At 48.1% G+C, this 19,573-nt stretch overlaps 1 protein-coding gene across 1 annotated transcript in view; it reads left to right on the top strand.

Moving 5' to 3' along the window:
• LOC146868205 (transmembrane protein 26-like) overlaps positions 1–18,793 on the top strand; it is a 118,899-nt gene extending 100,106 nt beyond the window's left edge. The window contains exon 4 of the mRNA XM_085615248.1: positions 18,076–18,793. Within this exon, the coding sequence (XP_085471374.1) occupies positions 18,076–18,669 (594 nt within the window). The 3' untranslated portion in view covers positions 18,670–18,793. The remainder of the gene's footprint in view (positions 1–18,075) is intronic.
• The last annotated feature ends 780 nt before the right edge of the window (positions 18,794–19,573 follow it).

Below are 19,573 nucleotides of genomic sequence, written 5' to 3'. Positions count from 1 at the left end.
AGCCTTGATCACATGACACGCTTGGAAGTCAGCTGATATTTTTATACCATTTTTTTCTTTTCTTTTTCTGTTCGTGCTAAAGTGACAGTGCAATAAATCTTTAAACCAGTCTCGATGGTACTTTTTAACATTACATACCCTTGAAAAATCAAGATGATTGCTACATATTACAATTCATATAGCATTGTGATTATATCCATCAGCAACCAACGTGATGTTCGTGTTGTGGTTTAAATACCAGAGCAGCACTTGGGACTCCTTGGATTGTTCCCCGATATCCGCATACAGGCGATCATTTGGTAATTCAAACAACAACCCACTTGGAATCAATGCAAATTTTGCAATTTGATTACAATTTTGAGTAAAACAAAGTTATAGGAGATGATGAAAATCATTCAATAGCGGTTCAAATTTCATTTCCCTTCTTATCTTAGCCTATCTTGTTTCCGGATAATCACTACATAAAAACATACAATTAATAGATAAATAAATAGATAGACACAGTTTTCCCAATAAAACCTTAATCTAAAATTATCTATTAAATCACATTTATGCTTGCTGGATTGTGCTCATATCCTATTCAATGCCTTGCAGTAAACTTCATATATTATATCCCGTCCAGCTGCCGATTTCCTGGACACTTTTGACGGCGGCCCTGATGGGATGGCAGCCCCTGTAATCCTGCAAATATGCCTTATTCTAACATTGAAAAAACAGTCAGGGCTCAGATTCAAAAAGGGGGAATTCCTTTAATTCATGGCAAAATCAAGAAAAAACATCCTGACCCGTTTTGAAGCCAAGCTTCTTGGTCACGGGTCAGTTTACGTCCACCATTACAAAACCTAAATACGTGTGATCCACCATCACCATACAGATAGGACTTCACAGGGCATCATATATATATATATATATATATATATATATATATATATATATATATATATATACCAGTCCAGAAGAAATAGAATGCGCACTCAGGAGAATGAATTTCACCAGGCTTTTATTCCTTCGTAACGCGTTTCAACACACAATGGTGTCTTGCTCTTGATCGTGTGAGCAAGACACCATTGTGTGTTTGAACTCAAAATACCAGGATGCACTTTGCGGATACGCCCAGTAGGCGAGAACCAATGAACTGATATTTAAGAGTTGCGGCATGCTGCCTTCCCGCATTTGGCCATACACCTGTGATCAAGGGCGCATGACGCCCGAAACGCGTAAGGATTAAAATATTGGCATAAGAATCCTGTGTGTTTGCTGGTCCTGAGCAGAGCTGCCTTGCAGAAATAAAGGATTACACAAGGTGCGTGCCTCTCCAAATCTGGTGCTTTGTTTTGGAATATATATATATATATATTCACTGAAAAAACCATAGGTTTCACACATGTTATAGTTAGCTGGACATTTTACTGATAAAAAACCAATGAAATTCCCCCGTTATAGTTACTGCAGGCAACTATAACTCACGCGACCGCAATCCTCTGCTGATGCTAATACTGTATTTAGACACTTATTTGCCCATGTCTTCTTCCATTAAATTTTAGCTTTACATATATTACAAATATTTTTTTTTCATAAAGACACATATGTCATCAGCAGAAGATTGCGGTCGCGTGAGTTATAGTTGCCTGCAGTAACTATAACGGGGGAATTTCATTGGTTTTTTATCAGTAAAATGTCCAGCTAACTATAACATGTGTGAAACCTATGGTTTTTTCAGTGAATTTGCAAGGTTTTTTAAATGCTAAGTTACTTTACGCCATTCGTGGCGTGCGCGCCCAGTTAACGCAGTTCGTTCCGTGCGCGCACGGTGCGCGCACAGTGAGCGCGCGGTGCACCTCGCGCACCGCGCGCCCACTTTACGCAGTTAGTGCCCTGCACGCACAGTGGTCACGCGGTGCGCTGCGCGCACCGCGTGCCCACGTTAAGCGGGATGGGCCATGGGGGACATATTTTGCGCATCTTTGTGAAATGTATTCTTCAGGCACCATTTGCACACGGGGTGGGGAGAATGTGGATAGTTTTTTTTTTTTATATAATTTTTTACCGTGCGCGTACGGTAAGCGTAATCGGCGATTTTCCGAAAAAAAAATTTTTTTTTTTTTGGGCTTGGGGGTGGTTTGGGGACCCCTGTATCAATGCTGGGTGGTTAGGATCTCATGAAACTGCCTCTTTACATATATTTGGGGTACGTTTTTGCTGCCCAACTCAGGAAGCGAGAGAGAAAATGGCGGCCGCCGCTTCCTGGTTTCGACCGACTCGAATGTTTACTAAGATCTAAGAGCCAATCAGAATCGCGCTCGCGCACGCCACCGTACGCGTACGGTAAGCTTACGGTAAGCGCACGGTAAGCGCACCGTAAACTGCCACAGATATATATATTGATTTAAAGGCTATTTTCTCAGAATCTACTGAACAGATTTACACCAAACCTACAAAAGGCACTTCCTTGACCTGGGGACTACCTCTCTGCCAAATTTCATTAAATTCTGTTCAGCCGTTCGGGCTGTAGCCCTGTCTAAAGGTCCTATGGAAAAATGCATGGGAAAAACGCGTTTTGGGACCCCCCTTTTATCTCAGCCCCCGCTTGACGAATCCCCCCGAGACTTTCAGGGTAGGAGCGGAGCGTAGCGCCCCACCTATTTTGAAAAATTCGCGAGGATTCGTCGACCGGCGCCAAAGTTATTCAAAATAGAATGTTGCGGATTTCCTATGGAAACGTGGTCCTAACTATAACTACCTACTGGCGACCGCCAGTAGGTAATATATATATATATATATATATATATATATATATAAATGATGCCCTGTATATCCAAAGCTCCATTAGCAGTTTGCTAATCCCATTCAGAGATAACACAGACACGGACCATCTGTTGATGTGCTCGTAAGTTTATTGAGGATTGTATGCCAATACGCGTTTCGGACGAAAAACGGCCTTGATCACATGACAATGCTGTGGTTTTCGATCATCCCTTTTAAAGAGATACATGCTGTGCAAATTATAAATACAGAAAACAGACTGTCATTGAGGCAAGCCGGCAACTATACATCTATATTTCATACATAATTTATTGGTGCACATGCATCCCTCAGCCATCCCATACAATTACATTACAGTTCAGTTATTTTAACTATCGTGCTGTAGTATGCAGTATACGTGCCATTTTGAGTAAGAAAATGCCAAACACAAATACAGTCAGCATAGTAAGTAATCTGTAAATCATAAAAGGAGCTGTCATTATATAAAATAGGGTGAACTAACCCCCCTCCCCTTCTACAGAAGCATAGTGAATATGGATAGATGGATGGATGGATAGATAGATCGATCCAAAGATCTCTGGGTGTTTGCAGCCGGCCCCGTACCTTTGAATACACAGATTAAGTTTCTACATCTAAGGTGTAGTTGAAATCTTGTCTGTCTATTTGCTTGTCTGTGCATAACTATATGACCAAGAGTACGTGTTCCCAAACAACAGCTGCATGTGTGTGTTTTGTCTAGGTGCCAGAGCCTGACCAAAATAGAATATCAAGGGGCATTGTTGTTTGACCTTGTTACGGTGTTCAGACTAAATCCCATGAAAATACAGAACACGAAAATAACAGTAAGTTCTGTGTGAAAGTACAGAGTTTCGCAAAGCAAAATACGTGTGTGTAGTAAGTGAAAACTGCAGTGTGCCCATGCTAACATAGAGAAAACAGCAATGGACCTGCATGGGACATATGACACGTTATAGGTAATTCCAGAGGCTGGGCATATTACTGGCTCCCAAACCGGGGTATTTGTAAGGAGGTACCCAGTGATATGCAGGTCACGATTTCAAACATATCCACAGGGTGGCCTGTGGATATGTTCAGTGAATATATATATTCACTGAAAAAACCATAGGTTTCACACATGTTATAGTTAGCTGGACATTTTACTGATAAAAAACCAATGAAATTCCCCCGTTATAGTTACTGCAGGCAACTATAACTCACGCGACCGCAATCCTCTGCTGATGCTAATACTGTATTTAGACACTTATTTGCCCATGTCTTCTTCCATTAAATTTTAGCTTTACATATATTACAAATATTTTTTTTTCATAAAGACACATATGTCATCAGCAGAAGATTGCGGTCGCGTGAGTTATAGTTGCCTGCAGTAACTATAACGGGGGAATTTCATTGGTTTTTTATCAGTAAAATGTCCAGCTAACTATAACATGTGTGAAACCTATGGTTTTTTCAGTGAATTTGCAAGGTTTTTTAAATGCTAAGTTACTTTACGCCATTCGTGGCGTGCGCGCCCAGTTAACGCAGTTCGTTCCGTGCGCGCACGGTGCGCGCACAGTGAGCGCACGGTGCGCCTCGCGCACCGCGCGCCCACTTTACGCAGTTAGTACCGTGCACGCACAGTGGTCACGCGGTGCGCTGCGCGCACCGCGTGCCCACGTTAAGCGGGATGGGCCATGGGGGACATATTTTGCGCATCTTTGTGAAATGTATTCTTCGGGCACCATTTGCACACGGGGTGGGGAGAATGTGGATAGTTTTTTTTTTTATAATTTTTTACCGTAAGCGTAATCGGCGATTTTCCGAAAAAAAAAATTTTTTTTTTTTTGGGCTTGGGGGTGGTTTGGGGACCCCTGTATCAATGCTGGGTGGTTAGGATCTCATGAAACTGCCTCTTTACATATATTTGGGGTACGTTTTTGCTGCCCAACTCAGGAAGCGAGAGAGAAAATGGCGGCCGCCGCTTCCTGGTTTCGACCGACTCGAATGTTTACTAAGATCTAAGAGCCAATCAGAATCGCGCTCGCGCACGCCACCGTACGCGTACGGTAAGCTTACGGTAAGCGCACGGTAAGCGCACCGTAAGCTGCCACAGATATATATATTGATTTAAAGGCTATTTTCTCAGAATCTACTGAACAGATTTACACCAAACCTACAAAAGGCACTTCCTTGACCTGGGGACTACCTCTCTGCCAAATTTCATTAAATTCTGTTCAGCCGTTCGGGCTGTAGCCCTGTCTAAAGGTCCTATGGAAAAATGCATGGGAAAAACGCGTTTTGGGACCCCCCTTTTATCTCAGCCCCCGCTTGACGAATCCCCCCGAGACTTTCAGGGTAGGAGCGTAGCGTAGCGCCCCACCTATTTTGAAAAATTCGCGAGGATTCGTCGACCGGCGCCAAAGTTATTCAAAATAGAATGTTGCGGATTTCCTATGGAAACGTGGTCCTAACTATAACTACCTACTGGCGACCGCCAGTAGGTAATATATATATATATATATATATATATATATATATATATATATATATATATATATATATATATATATATATAAATGATGCCCTGTATATCCAAAGCTCCATTAGCAGTTTGCTAATCCCATTCAGAGATAACACAGACACGGACCATCTGTTGATGTGCTCGTAAGTTTATTGAGGATTGTATGCCAATATGCGTTTCGGACGAAAAACGGCCTTGATCACATGACAATGCTGTGGTTTTCGATCATCCCTTTTAAAGAGATACATGCTGTGCAAATTATAAATACAGAAAACAGACTGTCATTGAGGCAAGCCGGCAACTATACATCTATATTTCATACATAATTTATTGGTGCACATGCATCCCTCAGCCATCCCATACAATTACATTACAGTTCAGTTATTTCAACTATCGTGCTGTAGTATGCAGTATACGTGCCATTTTGAGTAAGAAAATGCCAAACACAAATACAGTCAGCATAGTAAGTAATCTGTAAATCATAAAAGGAGCTGTCATTATATAAAATAGGGTGAACTAACCCCCCTCCCCTTCTACAGAAGCATAGTGAATATGGATAGATGGATGGATGGATAGATAGATCGATCCAAAGATCTCTGGGTGTTTGCAGCCGGCCCCGTACCTTTGAATACACAGATTAAGTTTCTACATCTAAGGTGCAGTTGAAATCTTGTCTGTCTATTTGCTTGTCTGTGCATAACTATATGACCAAGAGTACGTGTTCCCAAACAACAGCTGCATGTGTGTGTTTTGTCTAGGTGCCAGAGCCTGACCAAAATAGAATATCAAGGGGCATTGTTGTTTGACCTTGTTAAGGTGTTCAGACTAAATCCCATGAAAATACAGAACACGAAAATAACAGTAAGTTCTGTGTGAAAGTACAGAGTTTCGCAAAGCAAAATACGTGTGTGTAGTAAGTGAAAACTGCAGTGTGCCCATGCTAACATAGAGAAAACAGCAATGGACCTGCATGGGACATATGACACGTTATAGGTAATTCCAGAGGCTGGGCATATTACTGGCTCCCAAACCGGGGTATTTGTAAGGAGGTACCCAGTGATATGCAGGTCACGATTTCAAACATATCCACAGGGTGGCCTGGGATTCAATAGCAACCCTGGAAAAAATATTTTCACCCTTCCTCGCTCTCTCTATCTCTCGCCTCACATCCATTCTACCCTCATTCTTGTTCCACCTGCTCTGATCTCACTCTATACTAATTCTCACTTTTCTTTCACTCCCTCTCTCTCTCTCTCTCTCTCTCTCTCTCTCCCTCACCTCTATCTCTTTTTCTCTCCTCCCTTTCAGTACATCTCAGGGTGCTGCAGAGAGAGTAACAAAGTCGGATGTGAGCCTTTCAAACATAGGCATTGGAGGTAGGTGTGGAGAGGGATGCTGCAGCGCCCCCAAAATAAACATGCTGGAGCTCAGAAGGGAACGAGCAATAAAGATGCCTTTCAAATTTGTTTTTATCTTGTCACATTTGCTATTAGTTCAAAGACAGAGGTCCAATGTCAGGCTGTGTGTTCTGTCACATTGCTGCTTATTCTTTTAACATGTAGATTGGTGTTGACTTTTCTTTCTCTGACTGCAAAATTAGAAGATTTTGTAAAGTGAACTAGCTGGCAATCTTGCTGCAGTACAGGGAGTGTGAAAGGAAAGACTATATGATGTCAGCCTATTTGCAACTGTACAACTATTACAAAACAAATCAGCAGTTAGGAAACCACAAATGAAGCACACTTTTTGGCAATCTTAGGAGTGATGGAAACAAAGATTTTAATAGTATCAAAACCAACCAAGACACTTTACTCGGTATAATGCAAATCATAAATATTTGCTGAAAACCTGATTTCCATACATGATCGCTTGTGTGTTATGTAGTTAAATCAGTAAAATTAAATCAGTGCAAATGTAATCTTCCAATTCAATGGAAAATGTGCTGTCTGTAAGTGACAACAACATGCTTTAGTAATATATTTGCAACAGTGTGCTCCAAAATGCACCAGTGGCTACATACCACACCGTTTTCACTATCCTACTGAATTGGCATGGCTCGTTTGCTATACTTGTTCTTTGTGTGAAGCTTAGATTTTTCACAATCCCTATGACTTTATTGATATAACATTAATGGCAGCATCCACCCCAAATATTGTCCCATTACTATTGCTTTAAAAAACAGACTCCAATTGCTTCATACCTAGGGAAATGCCCTAAGAGAAAAATGGCCAGTCCATCCCCGTGAGAAAAATAGTAAAGTATTTCCTCCACAAACTTTGTAAAGTTGGTTTGGCAACCATTGCAAAGTTTAAATTGAGAGAGAAACGTTTAACAAAAGTATACATTGTAAGCAAAATCTCATCAAAAACTCACCATTATTGGAACAATTATTTCTCAAAATTAAGCTTTTGGAAGAAAATTAGTTGCAAGCGAGGTTTTCTGAAACTTACAAAAAAACTTCACATGAGTAGGCAAGGGTAATATTTGTAAACTTCAGAAAAAACGAAGGGGTTTAATTTTCGCCCACACATACATACAAACCCAGAAAGCCAACTCAGTCTGAGTATTATTAAATTGGGTGATACGAACATATTTATTTACATCAGTTATAGAGGTCAAAACTTGACGTACAGAGCGCTTTGTAATCAAAGCTGTTTTTACTATTTCAGTAATACACTAGATTTGGAATAAACCAATATTATTGCATTACTCTTGGCTGAAATGAAATGTATAATTCTGAAATAAGATCAAGAATGCTAAAGTCCCTCCTGTAGCAGGGAAGCCACCATGATCACCACTTCACCTGCACTCCCTCTGTCACACCTGCAAACGTGCATACAGCAATAGAGCACTCTTGCGATATAGGTTCCTTGCAAAAGCAGAGAGGGACAGGACAGGAAACTTCAATAAATATATCTTTTTTTAAATTTACCCATAAAGAGTGTACTGTATTGTGTTGTGATTGGGATTAGATAGAGCATACTACCCCTGACGTAGCGTTAAAGCTTTTTATGACAAGTAGCATAGGAACCAAAGGTTATTGATTATTGTTGGTGATTGAGGTTAATCTTGTGCTCCCAGGGTAATCATTCCATGCATTTGGTGTTACAAATTTACTGATCTTCAATGAGATTTAAACTAGAGGGCTGCATCTGTACATCTGTTTCAAATCTGCAGCATTTTTTTAAATAAAAGAAAATACTAAACACTCTGTTAAAACAAGTATAAAGATAAGTCTAGCCAAAGAACTGCTCTGTAACTTGCAGTATCTTTATTACAGATGGTAAGGGGTATTTTATCTCATATAACTTGTGGTTGTATTTATTGCTTTTGCCACATCTTTGCTAATTTGTTGTAAGTTTAGTTATAGAGCTCATGACTAAGATGGTGATGCGAGTGACAAAAAAAGAACATCAAGAGGTTGTGGTGACAAATTAACACTGAGGCCCCCACGCAAAGTGTTCATAAATGTCATTGGAACCCTGAGATGGCATCATAGGACCATGTGAAAAGACTATCCAGGACACAGTTTACAATGTTTGCAAAATTACAAATCTGTTTAAATGTGTACAGTGGCTCAAACAAGGACAATGCATCCTGTCAGTAATACGGTCCCAGTTAGGTAGGGCAGATTAAAACAAGAGCAGAATGCTGCTTGTGAAAATACGGTGGGAAAAAGTGACCCTGAAACCCTTTCTGGTATCCGGGCAGGTAGTGAATTACTCTACAGAAAATTATATATTTTTCTAAAATCCCAAGAAAGAGAGCTGAAGAAACCACAACCCAAAATGCATGAAGCCCTCTAACAAAGAAATGACAAGGAAAAGAACATTACAGATGGGCTCAATAAAGTAATGCTGAAAATGACTGAAATGAAAACATGTGGTGAGTGGCACACAAAAACAGCATATGAAAGACATTTATTTATAAAATTTTATATAGTGCCAAGAGGCCAAAAGGGCATTAGAGTGCTTTACATAAAAAACATAAATGTGTGCATATGATAATAAGCACAGTCGATTAAGGAGATCGGAAACTCACACAAAAAACGCTCATATGGGCGCGGCCAAGATGGCGAGGTGAGCGGACGTCTCCTCGACCCGCTCCCGATCCTCTGAGCCCCCGGACCGGGCTCTAGCGCAGATTCTCCCCCTGTGCTGCAGGAGAAGTGACAGCGGAGCACTGCACGAGGCTGCTCGGTGGCTCGGAGCGCTTCAAACGCACCGGCGGCGCCCTCCGGATCATCGGGAGGGCAACGCCGGAGGGGGGCGGAGCACCAGGCCGAACCTAGAGAGGGCGCGCACGGACGCGTGACTACGCGAGTGCCCGGGCCCAACGAGGCGGCCCTCTGCCCAGCGGTGGTAAGGCCGGAACTCGACTGCAGGGGACGGCGATGGACCTGGCGGGGTGACCGCATCATCAGCGGCAAGCAGAGGGGTGACCCGGTTCCGGAGAGCACACGCCCTGCTTCAGGCTAGCTCCGGGAGGATATTGCACGTGGCGCTGTGACCCGAGCACGAGGCCCCTGGATCAGTGCAGCGTCCTGGAGCAAGTGGGGGAACTCAGGGCTGCGCACCGCAGCGGTGACCGACTCCCGGGCCGCGCTGCTCGGCCCCCTCACGGAGCTTCGGAGGGCCACCCCCCCCCCAACCCCCCCCCCGGGAGACAGAGGACGATTGGGATCACCGGCGGCGCCCGTGCCCAGGGCGAGCAGCCGCCGTGGGAGAACGGCGACGCCGGAAAGGAGCCCATCCGCACTGGAGACGGCCGGAGAAGAGCTGCGCCACAGAGCACCGGGAACGGAGGGTGCCACTGCGGACCCACACGAGACGAGCTAGAGTGGTCGGTTGGCACCCAGATGATGTAGCGGTCGGGCCGGCTCCCTTCCCCCCCCGCCCCCCCCCCACCAGTACTGGACGGGCGGTGCGGGGGTACGGCCGGGACTGAAGAGGATTGACTGGGGGACCCACTGCCTACAGACGGGGGGACCTGGAGTAGTGGAGGCGGCATAGCGACAGGAGTGAGCACGGAGTCGGGGCCAGAAAGAGAGCCGGGGCGGACTCGAGGCACAACGGGGGTGGACTGAGCAGGGAGCACGGCCCCGGCCACAGCCAGGATCTACCGAGCGACGGCTTGAGAGGGGGTGGCCTGGTGGGCGCTGGTCACCTTCTGGCTCCCAGCGCAAGAGCCTCCGGCGGACGGGTGACGTGGCCTCAGACGCGGCGCTACTGGAAGACAGAGGAGAAGGCCACGAGGACAGGAACGAAGTGGCACGGCTGGAGGAGCGCGGGGACGCAGAGCCTAGACGGTGGACCCAGCGGAGGACCTGCAGCACAGAAGACCCGATTCGCATCCCAGCCCCGCGAACATGGCGGGCAGTAAAGGAGGGAGGAAGGGGGAGCGCACTCTCCCCGAACTCCTGGGCCGGCACCCGCAAAGAGTGGATAGGGGGCAGCAGTCGCCCCACACCTCTGGCAGCGCTCCGGACTCCGACGGTGGGGAGCCTCCGCTCACCAGGTCCTTTATGGAGTCCCTCTTCGGATCCCTCAGGGAGGATTTCCAAGCCCTGAAGAAAGAAGTGGCCAGTGAGGTGCGGGAGATGCGTCGGGAGGTGGACGGCCTGGGTGAACGGGTAGCCACGGTGGAAGATGCAGGCCAAAGGAGAGATGAGGAATTCGAACAGCTACAACAGGAGGTGTTGCGACTCAGGGACCAACAGATTGATCTCCAGGCACATGCCGAAGACCTAGAAAACAGGTCTCGGCGAAACAACGTACGGGTTCGCGGAGTCCCATCTGCAGAGGAGGGAACGGACGTAGCAGGCTACCTGAGAGACTTGTTTCGGGAGGTCCTGGGGGAGCCGGGGGAGTTTCCCATCCGAATAGACAGGGCGCATCGAGTGGGGGCGCAACGGAGGGCATCGATGCCACCCCCGGACATTCTGGCCTACCTCCCGGACTACCCACTTAAAGAGCGTATCATGGCGGAAGCACGGAAGCGGCAGCCCCTGACTCTCTGGGGACATCCGGTGGCATTATACCAGGACTTGTCAGCTATAACGCTCCAGAAATGAAAAGCATTCAAAATAGCCACAGACTTCCTGAGAGAACACGGAACACCCTATGCCTGGGGCCACCCCTTTAGACTTATCTTCCGGTGGAATGGAATCTTGCACCAACTACGCTCCCTGCAGGAAACGTGCAGGGTCCTGGGCCTTACAGCTATGGAGGACGACACAGCCTCGCAGCGCCGGGGGCGCTCTGGAGGGGACGGATGGCGACGGGTGGCCGGGCGGCGTTCCCGGGATCGGCCGGCGCGGCCGGACTCACCCACCATCAGGGCTAGTATGGCCAACGCGGTATCGGAGGTGGCCGAGAACACCGGCTCCAGCGACAGTGCGCTGACAGCGTAGGAACGCTCCGGGGGGAGATCACAACAGACAACTTCGACTTGCAGGTTTGGGGGCTGGGAGGGGAGGGGGCTGGCGGGGGGAGAAAAGGTGGCTGAACGTCCACTGGAGGGCTTTACCAAAGACTTGTTCCCTTGGGGACCGGACTTGGACAATGAGGACCCGGGAGTTGGGGCTGGGGGAAGATGTACAGGAGGGAAGGGACTCAGTGCTGATGGCTCGTTGCCGAGGGGTAGGCTGGTGGGTGGTGGGGGGGGGGGTTCTGTTGGGGTTGGGAGGGGACAGGGAGGGAGGGAGATCTAGGAGTGAGGGGGACGGGAGAAAGGGGGCCTGGGGGGAGGGGTGAATCGTCCAGTGCGTGACAGACATTATGGCCAAGATTGTGACACCAATGATATAGTATACGGGTCCTTGGGGGATCTGCGCGGGCACCCCCATCTTTCCACATGACGCCCACAACCCTTAAAATAGTTACGCTTAATGTGCGGGGCCTCAACAACCCGACTAAAAGGCGTGCGGTACTGTCCTTATTAGAAAGCACTCAGGCGGATATTTGTCTCCTCCAGGAAACGCACCTCCTACACCGAGACTGTTCTAGGCTGCGCTCTTCCAAATTTCCTACACAGTTCTTTTCCTCATGTAACACTAAAACAGCAGGGGTGGCGATACTGGTAGCTCGGCGCTTTTGGGGAGAAGTTTTCCACAAACAAGCGGAACAGAAAGGTAGACTCTTGGTCTATAGATTCCGGGTGGCAGGTCTCTCCTTTACGATTGGGTCCTTATACAGTCCGAATGAAGGGCAAGAACGTTTTCTTAGCTTGGCATTAGGGGAAGTCACGGCTACCCCAGACAGGCACATCATCTTAGGGGGTGACTTCAATTTGGTCTTTGATTCGGCACTTGATAGATCCGCCCAACGTTCACTGCAGGCGGGGGAGTTCTCGGCGGGGTGCAGGGCTCAGCTGGCGGACATGGACTTGCTAGACCTTTGGCATCGCCTGCACCCTGCAGAATGGGACTATTCTTATTACTCACACGCACATAAAACGTATGCACGGCTAGACCACTTTCTGGTCACCGGGCCTGTCTGTGACTTCGCTACAACGGCGGAAATAGGGGTGATCTCCATGTCGGACCACGCCCCGGTGACGGCTACCTTTTCATTGCTGCCGGTTTCCCATGCCCCCCGGGTGTGGCAGCTGCGGGACACCTTACTACACAGAGGGGTCGTTATCAAGCAGGTGACGGCCGCGATTCAGGAATATCAATCCCACAACGAGACCCCGGAGACCTCCAAGGCGACTCAGTGGGCTGCTTTGAAAGCGGTACTACGAGGGGAATTCATCGCGATCTCAGCTGCGGATAACGCGCAAAGACGGAATAAAAGAGAGGAACTCACACAGAAGGTCCGTGAACTAGAGCACATGCATCGCCGGACGGGGGCCCCCCGGATTTGGCGGCAACTCCAGGGGGCGAGAAAGACCCTGGTGGCTCTGGATATGGATCGCGCAGAATACGCAGCGCTCCGTCTCAAGCACGCCTATTACACAGGGTAGACAGGTGCGGCCGACTGTTGGTGAGTAGGCTCAGAGTAGCGAGACAGAAACACCGGGTGAAGATACTTACCGACACCACAGGGTCGACAGTTACGGAGGACGCCCGCATCGCGGACGTCTTCCGCAAGTACTACGCCGATCTGTACGCCGGGGACCCCCCCGATGCGCCCGCAATGCACAGGTACCTACACTCGGTCTCTCTGCCATCACTGACACCTCTGCAGGCAGAGAGTCTGGACAGGGAAATACGGGTAGAGGAGGTTATCTCCGCCATTGCCAATCTAAAGTACGGGAAATCCCCGGGACCAGATGGCTACACGTCCCTCTTCTATAAAACGTTTTGCGCAACACTCGCACCGATACTCACGCGCCTCTTTAACACCTTTGCGGAGCCGGGGGCCATGCCGCCGGACCTGTTGCGGGCGTCACTTACGGTCATCCCTAAACCGGGGAAGGACAGATCGCAATGCGGCTCTTACAGGCCGATATCCCTCTTGAATGTCGACCTCAAACTCTACACGGGGATTCTGGCAGCTCGCTTGGCCCCCCTCTTGCCGGGGCTTATAGACCCGGATCAGGCAGGCTTCGTTCCGGGGAGGCAAACGGTGGACAACACCAAACGGATTACACATATTATAGAGAAAGCGTCACGGATCCGGGGTGAGAGAATGTTGATGGCGGTGGATGCCGAAAAAGCGTTTGACCGAGTGCACTGGCCGTACCTAGAGCGGGTGCTGGAGAAGGTAGGGCTGAGGGACAAATTCCGCAACATGATATTCAATTGTTACAGATCCCCGACCGCGGTGGTGAGGGTAAATCGATGTAGCTCCGGGAGTTTTAAAATTGAAAGAGGCACGCGACAGGGATGCCCGTTGTCGCCTTTACTCTTCGCCTTGTATATGGAGCCATTCGCACAGCGAATAAGGAATAACCCGGCGGTAAAGGGAGTGAAAATGGGCGGTTTTTATCATGCAGTTAGCTTATATGCTGATGACGTGATCTTCTCTTTGGAGGATCCACTTACAGCCCTGCCGGCCTGTATTGAGGAATTGACTACCTTCGCGGCGGTGGCAGGATTTAAGATGAATATGGGGAAGTCAGTTGCCCTGGATCTCTCACTCGCGCTGGCGACCAGAACCCTCTTGCAGCGTCAAGTCCCGATAGTCTGGTCAAAGGGCCCAGTGCCCTATCTGGGAATCCAGCTGGCCCCCACCCTGCCCGCTATGATGGCAGCTAATTACACCACTTTGGGAAGGAAGCTACGGGAGGAAATGGCTCGGTGGGACCGCAATACTCTCTCATTGTTGGGCAGAGTGGCGGCCGTGAAAATGACCATCTTGCCTCAGGTGCTCTATCTGTTTCGGGCGCTTCCGCTGCAGCCTCCGGTTGGGTGGATCCGACGGACGCAGTCCGACCTGGGGCGTTTTATCTGGCAGGGTAAGAAACCCAGAATGAGGAGGGCACTCTCACTGCTAGCGCCGGAGGCGGGAGGCCTCGGCATTCCAGATCTCCGAAAGTATTTTCAGGCGGCGCAGTTGCGCTACCTGGTAGAATGGAGCAGATGGGAATCAGACAAGCACTGGCTTTTTCAAGATCAGGCAGTAGCGGGCAGACCGTTACAGGAAGTGCCGTTTCTGCGCAGGGCACACCGCCCCGCTAATCTCTATGCCTCCTTTATCACTAGAGTACCTCTACGGGTTTGGGACGCCACAAATCTCACACAAGGGCTGACCACATTTCCCTCCCCGTTGACGCCTCTGGTGGATAATCCGGACTTCACCCCAGGAATGGAGGGAGGGGCGTTCGCTCATTGGCGCACGGCGGGATGTAGGGCTTTGTGCCACTTGTACACTACGGAAGGGATCATTCCCTTCACGAGCTTCCGACAGGACTATGCACTTCCTGAAACTGAGAGAATGCGCTACTTGCAAGTTCGCCACTGGGCGTTGAGCCCCCAGGTGCGAGAGACAGCTGATAGACGACTACTCCCTTACGAGCGCTGGCTCTTGTCGCGTACGTCTGACACCAAGCTCATAAGTGACCTCTATAAATTCCTCCAACAGCCCTCTTCGCACTTCTATCATCCGGGAAGGGAATGATGGGAAAGAGAACTGGGCAGACCCCTGAGCCACAAAGAATGGGAACAGGTGGCGTACAGAGCAAGACACTCGGCATACCACACGGGCCTGACAGAAACCCTCACGAAAATCTCCACTTACTGGTACTATACCCCGGACAGCATACACGCGAAGGACAGTAGCAAAGAAGCCACCTGCTGGAGGGGTTGCGGGCGGGTAAAAACGTTGACCCATATACTGTGGGAATGCCCCCTTCTTGACGCTTACTGGAAGGAGGTGTTAGACACTGTAGACTCTCATTTCAACATTGAGCTGCCGCGCTTCCCAGCCTACATCCTACTAGGTCTTCCAAACGCGCTGACGTACCCCTTACAATCTCGCAGAGGCAGGCAGATAGCAATAGCGCTAGGGTCGGCCATTCAAAACATTATTATACATTGGCGATCACCCACACTCCCCACCGTCATCGGATGGCTGCACAGACTATGGCATGTGCTAGGAATGGAGAAGATGTCGTTAGCAGCGGCGGGGGAGGCAGAGCAGTTTACAGATATCTGGCAGCCATTCCAGTCCCTCCTGGCCACGGAATTTAGAGAACTGACCTGTCCGAGATACCTCAGACTCTTGCGGCTTACTAGGCAGGAAAACTCGACTCCTTTATCACGCCTGGGCAGGGGTGCATGGGTGGGGACCGCGGGACCATGCGAGGTCGATCGAAGGTCGCACTGGACGAGGGAGGGGGGAGGAGGGGGTACAGGGGATTTGGGAGTTGGGGAGGAGGGGGGGGGGGTTGTTGGGGATGGTCATGGTTTGGGGGTTTATTATAAAGTTTGGAACGGATTGGTGTCCCAAGGGACGGGTCTTAATTATGGGTCCTGCCACCCCGACCGGAGCCGTTACAGCCAAAGGATGATACTCTGTCAGGCATGCATCTGTGGGCTCTCTTGTATATGATATACTCCTTAAGGAGTAGGGAACTGCGGGGAGGTTCCCCAACATTAACCCACCGCAAAAGAGGGGACTCCCTGGTTCCCTATAGATTCAGACGCGGCCGGCCCGAGGGGTTATAGGCGACATGCTGTGTATCAAATTGACTTGACAACAGAGCCCGGGAAGGGCTCAAGATGCGCTGATATTTAAGTATGATAACTTGCCGGCCCGAGGGGTTGTAGGCTGAAGCTGCGGATGCCGTTGATGATGTTCTATTAATGTTAATAAAAAGATTTAAACCTAAAAAACGCTCATATACATCAAATCATCCCTATCCTCCTTAAGTTTAGAAAAGAGTTGAAGATACACCTCTTTAAAGGCCACTGTATTATGACACAGTAAATACTTCACCTCTTCTCGTGGAATCCCCCCCTACATTAATTTTCTCCAAAGGCAAAAAGATGTACAAGAAATGGAAAGAGACTGCCACAGCCCGTCCTCCTCACCTTTTTGCCACAATAAAGAATGTCTATCAGGCTGAGCAAAGGTTAGCCTGACAGACACTCTTTATTTTCAGGTCAGGCAGTAAGGAGAAAGACATGCGCTACATGCGCAGGCTTCTGGCTGCCTGAGCTGAACATTGCCAGGCTGAAGAAGTCACAGCTTCTGTGGGCGTGGCATCTTCAGCCTGGCGAGCACCTCCAGGTCCTCCCCGTCTTGACGAGGGGAAGCGTCACTGATTGCCTCCGACCTGGGAACTTCAGTTCTAGGCTCTGACGTGCTCAGGGACAAGTGTCAATCACTGACCAGGGGCGTAACACAGGCCCCCACAGCCCGTGCGGAGCAAGGGGGGTCCCCTAGCTCCAGGATGCCCCCTCAGCACAGCACTCTGGCTGCAGAGCTCCTGATTGAGCCCGGAGGGGGCTCCTCCATGTGCCTTGCAGGGAGGCCCCCTCGAGTTTCGTTACGCCAGTGTCACTGACACCTCATCACAGAGTGAGTTGGGGCCAGCAGTCTCACCGACCCATCCCACTCTGTGGTAAGTGTGGGACTGCTGCCTTCCCTCACTGGCTGGCCTTAGGTCAGTCAATGAGTGAAGGCAGCAATCCCATTCCTCTTAGGATCTTCGAGGCTTGGGACTGCTGCCTTCCCTCATTGTCAGCCAATGAGAGAAGGCAGCAATCCCAACCTTCCTAGGGTCTCTGAGGCAGAGCTCTCAGGTAAGTATTATTTCATCTTTAATGTTTGATGCATGCATGCATGAATATTTGGGAGTGAGTGTTGTAAAAGGATTTGTGTGTATGCGTGTATGTGTGACTGCATGGGTGTGAATGTGTGTATGTGTGCGTGTGTGGCCACTCGGCCCCTTATCTGGTAAAAGTACAGGCCGCCACTGGAAGGAGCCACAATGGCGAGAGTGCAGAATAACAAATTCATGTTTTAACAAGGTTGTGACTCTCCTGAGAGATATACTGAATTTAACATGTACTAATATGAAACAAACTTAAAAGTTTAGTGAGGTCCCCCTAAATTTGCAAAGTACTTGTTGCTTTGCATTCCATTTCTGGCCAGGTCCTGCCTAGGTTAAACCAAGAAAAACAAAAGTTTATTGCTGGAATGTTTGAATTAATCTCAGCCACTGGTGATTACTCTGGCTGCATTCAATCCATCATTTTTTGCCTGTCTAAGGTGAAGGGACTATCAGGTACAGGAGAGGATCCACGGTGGAGGATATGAAATGATGGTTTATTAAGAAGAAAATTCATTTGTTGAGTATATCTTTTTTGCAATTTGACACTGAACACTAATATCTCTTTGCAGGATCCAGTCAAACAGGGAGGGCTTGGTTTAAGCAACGGAGTGAAAGGCCTGGAGCAGATCATGCTACTGATCCTGGTGATCGTGCGATGGTTAATGCCGAAGGGGGAAATGACGCGGGATCAGCTCTCTCAGTTACTCCTGGTCTACATCGGCATGGGGGCTGACATCATTGACATACTAGAGGTATTCACAGAGCCTGAGGTGGAGACCAACATGAACATCACAATCACCGGGCTGGTTCTATTCAGCTGGGCCTTGATGCAGTACACACTCATTCTTACCCAGACGAACTCCCACCCAGCATCGGCGCCGAACAGGTCTGTCATGTCACTTGAGGATTCAGAGTCCCCAGCCATTGTCCCAGAGCCCAAAGAGGGCTGCTGCAAGGGCTCTTCCTGCTGTATTAATGAAGTTTGGGGATTGGCCATTGCCGTCGGCATGCAGGACGGTCCCTTCCTGATCTTTCGCCTCTACCTTATGCTTCATGAAAAGGTTTTGAACCAAATGATGATATTTTTTGCCGTCAAGAATGTTTTGACAGTCCTAATTGAGATCTACAGGATCGTTGTGGTGCAATGCAGGCTTGGGCAGTGAGTCAGAGGGATCCAGGAATTGCAAGGCAATGAACTTATGAGGGGTGCCGAACAAATATAGTATATGGTATGATTCAAGAAAACCCGTTGTAGTCGCAAGTGTTAAAACTGACCGCAAAAAAGTATTTTATGGCAGTGCATAATGGAAAATGATTGCCCCTTCCCCGCAGAATATGACGAGGGAACCGCGAGACACCCATATCTCACAGATCTTCATTGGCATTGGTCTGAATAGGACCCTCTTTAAGAGTTGGGGCCCCCTGGAAGGTTGGAGGCCCCATGCACCTCAGGGTGGCAGGTGCCTGTGTTACGCACCAATCTCATGGTAACAGTTCTGAAATACTTATTCACATAATGTGGATTTTCAATTTTTTGTGACTACAAATGTTGGTGAACATTGACATAGTAGTAAATGGTTCAGAAAATAGGTGTTTCACTCGATGTGGGCTTGGGTAATGTTAATGCAAATGAACAACATATCTTTTTGGGCATGCAGAAAAATTCCTAATGTTGTTTTCTGGTCCTATTTTCACACTTTACTTACGACCTCAGAGATGTGCAGTGTGCAATTACACTGGGAAAGAGACCCAAATGTCAGAATATTTTAATGTGGAGTAAAAGAAGGCTTTTCTCCTTCTTGGAAATACTTCAAGGTGACAAAAAAAGTGGAATTAGGAATGCCTATTTCCGATATGGGAACTTGTACAGAATTTCTGCAAATGCAGATGATCAACAAAAGCTAGTGTAGGGAATATAGATCACACGTGGAAACCTACGACTTCAGGAGATCTCCAAGAGGTACTGATTGGGTTTTTGTAAATTCTATAAATCGAGAGTGTATGCAAATCATATGTGGAAACGTGCATATCATATATATTTCTTTACTTGTTTTGGGAGTGCTGAAA

The sequence above is a fragment of the Triturus cristatus genome, chromosome 1_2 (assembly GCF_964204655.1).
Source record: "Triturus cristatus chromosome 1_2, aTriCri1.1, whole genome shotgun sequence".
NCBI lineage: Eukaryota > Metazoa > Chordata > Amphibia > Caudata > Salamandridae > Triturus > Triturus cristatus.
Note: the sequence above shows the minus strand (reverse complement) of the source record. Positions and strands in the feature narration are given on the sequence as shown.